The 8,947-nt window shown below is 47.8% G+C and overlaps 1 protein-coding gene and 1 pseudogene across 1 annotated transcript; both read right to left on the reverse strand.

Annotated features, from left to right (window-relative positions):
- Positions 1–941: 941 nt before the first annotated feature.
- On the reverse strand, positions 942–1,722 carry LOC136481623 (dirigent protein 22-like). The gene has a single exon (XM_066478961.1). It carries the CDS (start codon positions 1,622–1,624, stop codon positions 1,070–1,072), a length of 555 nt encoding a protein of 184 aa, XP_066335058.1. The 5' UTR covers positions 1,625–1,722; the 3' UTR covers positions 942–1,069.
- Positions 1,723–6,687: 4,965 nt separating this feature from the next.
- Positions 6,688–7,541, reverse strand: LOC136479545 (uncharacterized; annotated as a pseudogene).
- Between the last annotated feature and the right edge of the window lie 1,406 nt (positions 7,542–8,947).

Below are 8,947 nucleotides of genomic sequence, written 5' to 3' on the forward strand. Positions count from 1 at the left end.
TCTTTTCTTAGGCCTTGTTTGGATCATCTAAGACTAAAGTTTAGGTACACCAATGTTTAGTTACACTAAAATTTATGTGGATCACTCATAACCACTTTTGTCATCAAATGGACTAATGCCTAGTTTGAGTTGAGAAAGGGTTTTTGGGATTCGACCGAGATAGTCCAGATTGCGGTGAAATTCGTCCATTTCAGTTAGGTCTGAAATGAAATTTGTGCTTCAAATCTTGAAAATTCATCGAATTGAGTCTGAAATTTCCTGAATTTCGTCCATTTAAGTTGGGACCGATTTTTTTTCTTCCAAAAAATGAATCACAGGACATAGATGAGAACTAGAGTTTAGTTCACTTTTAGTTCACATTTATAAATGTTTAGACCTAAAGTTTAGATGACTAAAGTTTAGTTGGGGTGGGCTCTCAATATGATGGAGTTGCTTTAATGTTTGTTGGATGCAGTTTTTATTTTGCAAATTCCAGTACTCCAGCTGCATGCTTTTGTCCAGAGAATCGACGGACGAGTGTGCTGGGTTGTTTTCTCTGAGAAATGGGTCGGATTGGATCTGGAAAGCGAGTGACGCGCCGACAGCTCCACCAGCAGCAGCATGCACGACCACGACCACCGCTTGGACGGAGTCGTTGTACCCCCCCCACCTACTCTACTTCTACGTGATTCCAGTCACTCGCGACACATGTTTGCTGCTGGTTGGACGAGTCGAGGCAATCATCAACACCCCACATGCTTGCTCTACTGACCTTTGTCGATTGGTTTGTTCGAGAGGAAGAAATTATCTAGTACTCCTACATGATTCTTCTTTATCAACTAATAATAGTCGCAAAATTCAGCTCTGATCTGATGTGTTCTTCGCACATTTCGATCCGTCTCTGCAGATTCTTTAAGCGCAGTAGTAAATCCAAATCCCGCTCAACAGTAATGAAGATCAAGTCGATCTGAAATCTCAATCTACTACATGTAACACCGAAGAACGGCAAGGTGTGTGTACAAAGCATCCGGAGACGTACAATACAACAAGCCATGGCAGCAGGCCCGGCCGGTGGCCGGAGCATCATCACCTAGGCCTTGACGTTGACGGTGTACTGGACGACGGTCTCCCCGGAGGTGGCGCCGGAGTCGATGGTGTGCGCCTGCACGTACCCTCGCGCCATGCGGAACTTGCCGCTGCCGCCGACGATGCTCATCTCGCGGACGTCGCTGAGCACCTCGTTCCGCCCCACGATGGAGAGCGTGCTGCCGTTGTGGTCCCCGCCCGTGAACACGAAGTTCATCACCATCAGGAGGCCGAACGTCTTCTGGTCCGCGAACGTGTAGGTGCCCTGCGCGCGGCCGATCTCGGTGCCCGACGCGCGCGTCGGGCCCGTGGTGAGCGGGTCGTCGATGGCCACCACGGCGCCGAAGGAGGTGGACGAGGTGTTGGACGACGCCGCCTGCGCGATGCGGACGGCTGTTGGGGACGACGTGCCCGCCACGATGTCGTGGAAGTAGAGCTTGAACGTCGTGAACCCGTTGTCGTCGGCCGCCGTGGCGCCGGACGCGAGCAAGGCGGCGGCGCAGAGCAGCAGGAGGAGCGTGGTGGAAGCTGCCCGGCTGGTGGTGGTGGTGGCGGCCATGGCGATGGATGGTGGTGCAGGCGAGCGGGTGAGATGGGGTGGCGGCCACTGGATATGTAACGGTGGGTGGGTGGTGGGAGTGGTTGGTAAAGAGCAGGGGTGGGCCGGTGGCGGGGGCAGTGGCATCTGGTCGGTTTGGGCTCTGGAGGGGCAGGTCGTCTGCCGCGCCTGTCGTAGTTGGTCCGGTAGGTGAGGTCGCCATCATCTTCCTCCCATGCTTTGCATCCCGTCCGTTCGACCCCTTTATTTAATTTGCATGCAACTTTATAGTTATATATATTTAATTTCCATGTAGTACCCGCAGCACAATGATGGATGTGGTCACGTTGACGCGAGGTCAGGGATAAATAAATAAATTTCATGGTCCTGTTCATGATTTGGCACGGTCCAACTTACAGTGCACTTACCGGTTTGTTAAAGATGCAACGCATGTAACGGTGGTAGGATAGGCGATGAGGTCGCCGACGGGCATAGCAGCAGTGGAGGTGGCGACAGCAAGGCATCACGTTGCAGGCGAGGCGGGCTCTTAACGAGACCCGCACACTCGCCCCGTAAAGTTTTCCTTCGTGGCTGTAGTGGCCCAACTACAATTTTTTGTCCGCAAAGCCCGTTGGGCCACCCTCCTCTGCTCTCAACGACCTGCAGTACCCGCAACACCTCTGCTCTCCCTTCCGGCAGAGCTCCCCTTGATTCCTTCTGCTTCAGAAAAGAGCTGGAGGCCGGAACCGGAAAGAACCACTGAAGCTGGGAGAGAGCGCCGGCAAGGAGCCATGGAGCCAGAGAAGGCCGAGGCAGCGAAGCAGCCGATGGAAGAGGAGGCTGGAGACTCCGTGGATCCCCGCGAACTAGGTGACTGCAATCCCCTTGATTCCTTCTGCTTCAGATGGCTAATCTTCATATAAACCTCTCTCTCTCTCTCTCTCTCTCTCTCTCTCTCTTCTTCTCCGTGAACCCCGCCTCTGCAACTGCAATTTGTCCAAGAAACAGCGGATTTCCTGCTCTGTTCTAGTGTGACTGAACCATTGTCTCTGATTCGCCTTCTCTTTGTGTTATTTCCGTCTCTGATTTGCAGTGTCCAGCGACGACGAGATCGACTACTCCGTCGAGCCCGAGTTCTACGACCCCGACCTAGATGACGTCGATGGGCGGTGGGTGAACAGGCAGAGGAAAGGCCGCACATCTGACGCCGTGCTCAACTGCCCCGCCTGTTTCACTACCCTGTGCTTGGATTGTCAGAGGTAATCTATTTACTGGTTGATATATGCCGACTCAAGGAAGGGAATCATAGATTGTAATCCTATCGATTATTTAACAATGTCTGCCCTCTGCAGTTTCAGATTTTTCTTATGGCAGATAATCTACCGTACATCAGGACCCTGTTACTGCCTTTGTGAAATAGGAGTGCGTATAATGTAATCAATTAATAAATCCACTGATAAATGTATTGGAAATTTCACATTTAGTCATGTTTAGAAGACCTTTTTCCTATTAGACTATATTACTGCATATTTCTGAAAGATACTTATCTTATAATATGGAATAAAAACCACTGGAAGTGAAATCACCATGCTGTCAACTTACTAGGAGCATCTAAGCGCTTATTATCATGATAATAATAATAAAACTTGTGGACTGTTGGCTGCAGGGATGCATCAATAATTCTAGCATTCATGGCACCTTCTCATGTATTCCTTGATATGGAATCATAGGGCTTGTTCATGCTATAAATTTGCTTGGACAAGAATGAGAATCCCAGCAGGCATGACATGAATCTTTTTTTTTTTTGATAGGGCAGGTATGACATGAATCAGTAGATACTTTTTGTTATTCCTTTTTCAGGCTATCTATCATATTTTCTGTGCCATTGCTTATTTCCTGGACTTATATTATGTAGGTTGTTGATGGAAAGTTATCTCAAACATGCTGCTTGATGGCTCTAGATTCATGTTATAGACAGTTTTGTACCAAGTAAGCTTGCTGCGATACCTAATACATAGATACTGTACTGTACGTCTTGCGGGTTTTGCATACAAGTTTGTTGTGTCCGCGGAACACTTGTCCGCAAGATCCGCAGCTTTGTGGCAAGCTGCAAGCCCGCTAATAAACTCTGCGGCAAGCGAGGCGGGTTAGCGGCCGGCCGCGAACGAGCCCGCCTGCAAGTTGAGCAAGGCAATACGATGAAATTAAGGCCCCGTTCGGCTTATCCAGAAACCGGCTTGTTCGGCTTGTTTTTTCAACCGGAATAGTGTTTTTCTCTCACAACAATTCAGCCAAAACAGTATTTTTAGCCAATTTCAACCAAATTTCAGCTAGCCGAACGGGGCCTAAATAGGGTCTCTATTATAGGGAAGAGAGATGACAGAAGGGCGGGCCTGCGGTAGCGACGGTGGGAGAGGTGAGTGGTGGGCGTGCGGTGTGCCAGCGGCAATACTAGAGGCAGCCGGAGACGTAGAGATGTGAGGAAGAAAATAAATACAGGACATGGAGAAATAATCGTGTGCGTCAATATGCATATATGTCCTTAAGGTTTGTTCGGTTAGTCTTCAATCCGAAGGTAGTAGAGGGGATAGAGAGGGATTCAATCCCCTGCAAGACAAAATTCGACTCCCAAACATCTCTCCTGCTGAGCAAGCCCTTAGAGGTCCCGGTGTATCCTTAGAGCTCCACATTGAATTGAGTGGTTGGTGTCTTGTACACTAGTACGCTGTACGCAGCAGCATTATTTGTTGTTGAGCACCTCCCTGTTGCCCCTACTTCAAGGAAGGAACCTACTCGTACTTGTGCAAAGAGGCAGGCGCCGCGGTAGAGAGTGCAGTCCTTGTAGCAACATTTTGGTTCTCACCTTCCTTGATCAAACTACTCTTCTCGCGTGAATGGCGTGGTTATATTATATTCAGTAGTCAGCTATAAAATAAGTTATTCTGTAGCTACCTCCATTTACGATAATTTTATATATTAATTTATGATAGTATCAATACATATTTATGATAGTTGGGTTACTATAACACATGAAGATATTTACCATACCTTTATAGTAAACCACTTAGTAAGGAGTTATTATAATCTCATAAATTAACATAGTAATTATCATAACTCAAAGTGGTTACAGAATAAGTTATTTTGTAGCCAGCTATGGGGTAGTATATATATATATATATATATATATATATATATATATATATATATATATATATATATATATAGGGAGAGGCTATTCAGTAGCCAGCTACAGAATAAGTTATTCTATAGCCACCTCCATTTACCATAATTTTATATACTAATTTACGATAATGTCAATATATATTTACTATAGTTGGGTTACTATAACACACGGGGATATTTACCATAACGTTGTAGTAAACCACTTAGTAAAGAGTTACTATAATCTCATAAATTAACATAGTAATTATCGTAACTCAAAGTGGCTACAGAATAAGTTATTTTGTAACCAGCTACAGGATAGTAGTTCTATATATATATATATATATATATATATATATATATATATATATATATATATATATATATATATATATAAAAGTCTCTTCCTTGCTTGTAGTTGCAGCTAAATCTGATTGCCACGTCACCGTGAATTCCTCTCACAAGAGCCCACCGATCAAAAATTCAAACCGCAAGACATGTGTGAAAGCAGAGCCGGCTGTCAAATTCTGTAGCATGCACCAACCATGAAGCATGAGGAAACTTAAAGCTGAAGGGAATAACGAACAATTCATTTACAAAGCACTGTAATAGTAATTTAGTGTGGAATATTGCGGTGTTAGCGGCAATGCGCACACAGAGCCAAAGAGGTTCGTTGCGGTAGAAATTTGTCTTTAACAAGGGCAATTATTTTTAGGCCGTATTTTACTGTAGGATGACAACGGAATTGTGTTTTTTTTTCAAGATTAAGGGCCTGTTTCATACAAGGGCTAATTATTAACTAGCTAAAACTAGCTCTAGTGCATCCAAACATGATGGTTAATAGTTGAGCTAATTTTCTAGTCAAGTTTCCAACTAATTGTTAGGCAACAAGTTAGTTAACCATAGCTATTTTTTAGCCTCAACAAGTAATTATCCATGTGTGTATCAAACAGACACTGACTTGAATAAACCCTGCCAAAAAGACTAGACAAACGCTGACGTTTTTACTGTGGCCTGTACCACAGTAAAATGAAGATTAACCGTTTGGGCCGTTGTCCTCATCTCCTGTTGAGAAGAAAGGAAAACATACGGCCTCAGACCGACCTGGTGAAGAAGTTAGCAGCATAATAGTTGGGCTGAAAAAAATAATAATCATCACACGGGGCTAGGCCCAACAATGACGACATTGTGTTGCTGCCCTTTTGAATGGAGTTGGTCGGTGACTGGACTTTGACCATGCACACGGCGGCACGTAGAGACTTGCAGCAGTCGTAGGAGTAGTAGGTGAAGAAAGTATGTACGTGACAGAATTGGGATGGACGAGACTCAGTCAGATTAAGCTGATAGCAGTGTTTACATAATTTGTTCACCACACAATATGTTTCTTTTTAAGATTTCATAAGAATTCCCTTTGAAACTTCTAAGTTTTTAGGGACGTTCCATCTAGTGAATTCATCAGTCTCAACATCTATCGATTTAATTTTAAACAAGCTCATATGGTAGGGTGTGCACGTCGTTTATAAGTACTATTATAAGCATATCTGTTAGTGTCTACAAATGTACTGTGATTAGAAGACAGACACACAAAGCAATATGCGAATAAAAGACAGACACACAAAGCAATATACGAGAATAAGCAAGAACAAAAATTCTCTCTGTTCTAAAAAATTTTTTTATTTTTATTTTTTAAGAAGTCAAACAATTTAAAATTTGATCGAATATATATAAACAAATTGTTAATAGTCATGATACTGAATAAATATCATGAGATTTAATGATAGAATAATTGTATATGTTTTTATAATATAAATCTATTTAGAGAGATAATCAAACGTAGAATTGTTTCTTTTGGAGCAAGGGAGGACTAGAGCAAAACAGGATCGTGAGCTACTGCGAGCAAATCAAACGACACAATGTGCTAGCTAGCTTATGATGTGGCTTCCACATTTGCACTTGCAAACACAATCAACGCAAAGGCCGGCGGCGGCGGCGTCGATATGAGCTGAACAGGCGTCGCCACTGTCGCGTCCGTCCAGCAAGCCGGAGGCGTCCCCAATCACGGCGGCCAAGACGCGCATATCATCGATGTTGGCCAGGACAGGACTCCCGACCAGGGACGGCAGCATCAACCGCGTGGCCAGGATCAAGGGGCCAGCGAGGTAGAGGACGACCTCCGTCGGTGGGGCCTCCCACTTCGTCTCCGGCGAAGTCCTTGACACTAACCACACGGTCGCCGAGACGGCGACCGCGGCGATTTCCAAGGCGGAGACGGCGTGGACCTTGCCCTCTCGCTCTCCTCCGCGCGGCTCTAGTAGCTCGGGGTGGACGCCACCGTGGCGGCCGACCAACCCTCCGTGCCGGCGCGCAGCCGGTGGTCGGCGAGGGCGCGCCCGCAGGCACAGGCGGAGCATAGCGGGGCGAGGACAATCGCCGCGGTGCCGGCGATTGGGGCAATCAGCTTGTCCGCTGCGGCGGCGATAAGGAGCAGGCACGCGGTGCCCACAAATACGGTGCCGCGGCGATAAGGAGCCGGAGAGAACGCGGCGGTCCAGGAGTAGAGGTAGGCCAGATCAGCGACGACAGCCCCCACTGGACGCCTGAGAACACCTCCTCTTCGTCCATGGCGCCGCAGCGTCCCTGCCGCCAGCCAAGCAAACAGCAACGATGTGGCGGACATAGCGACGGCGCCAGCGCAGGACAGCCCCGCAGGCCACTTGTTGCTCTCATTGGTGGCTGGGGCGGCGCGTGCAGAGGCGACCTGATCGGCAACTTCCATCTTCAGGCTTGGCATCCGACGCGCTTCTTCACCTCTGGACGTGGCTCGTGCTCCTCCACTCGCTCCCCTCGCCTTTTCCTCATCCACTTGCCTCATGTCGCTCAGCCCACTCCATACGGAGACGCTCGCCGCCGCTCCCTCCCGAACCGCTCGCGGCGCCGCCCCACCCGAGCCGTGCGTCCCTCGCCCGTCGCCCCTCCCTCCCTCCGCGACCCCATGCCACCAGAGAGAGGGCGACAGCGGCGGCTTCCAACGAGCCGCCCCTCTCTCCCTCCTTCCCTCCTCGACCTCCATGTCCCAGGAGAGGAGGGCGATGGCGGTGGCTTCTGGCGAGCCGCCCCTCCCTCCCTCCCTCCGTGACCTCCATGCCACCGGAGAAGAGGGCGACGACAGCGGCTTCCGGCGAGGTAGGTGGGTCCTTCTATGGATCTGAGCCCTCCTCCTCCACCTCCTCCTCTGGATCTGAGCCCTCCTCCTCCTCCTCCTCCTCTGGATCTAAGGGATGCGGCGGTGGCTAGGGTTCCGGCGAGCTCTCGGGGTCAGATCTCGCTGTGTTGCAATGGTTTTTTTTATGTTGCAACATATGATTTTGAATGTTGCAATGGGATTTTTTTGGGTTGTTGCAACAGATATTTTTGCGATGTTGCAGTAGTACTGTTTAAGATGTTACAGTATGTTTCAGTTGCTTCAATCTCATGTTGCAGTAGTTGTTCCATGTCGTTGTAAGTGTTTTTATTTCGAGCGTTGTTTCATATGCTTCACACCAGTGTTGCAATAATATGTTCTAAATGTTTCAGCTCCTTCAACCTATTGTTGCAGCAGTTAGTTCGATGTGGTTGCAATAATATGTTCATGGTGTTTCAGCTTCTTCATCCTAATGTTTCAGCTGTTGTTCCTTGTTGTTGCAATAATATGTTCATGGTGTTTCAACTGCTTCATCCCAATGTTGCTGTCGGTGTTTCGAGTAAACACCAACGAGTAAATTTGTATTATTGCGTGTCTAGCTCGGATGGTGTGCTAAGAGGACACAAGGATTATACTGGTTCGGGCCGAATGTCCCTACGTCTAGTTTTGGGCTGCTTGTGTTACCAACACTGAGTTTGTAGTAGGGGGTTACAAACTGGCAAGAGAGGGAGGAGCTCCCAAGTCTCTGTGGTTCGATTGCTCGATGTTTCTACTGCTCGATCTATCGGTCGATCGATCTACCTCGCTGAACGGTGCCCTGCCTTCCCTTTTATAGACCAAGGAGAGAGAACAGGATACCAGAGACCGAGAGAAGGGAAGAGGGAAAAAAAGAAAGAGAAATAAGGCTCCCGGGGGTGTGCCGTCCTCCTCTTCGTGTGGGTCCCACTGACCCTGTAGATCATGGTGGCAACGGCGTCGCACCGGGGTCCTGTTGGCCGCTG

Source organism: Miscanthus floridulus, chromosome 9 (assembly GCF_019320115.1).
Source record: "Miscanthus floridulus cultivar M001 chromosome 9, ASM1932011v1, whole genome shotgun sequence".
Taxonomy (NCBI): Eukaryota; Viridiplantae; Streptophyta; class Magnoliopsida; order Poales; family Poaceae; genus Miscanthus; species Miscanthus floridulus.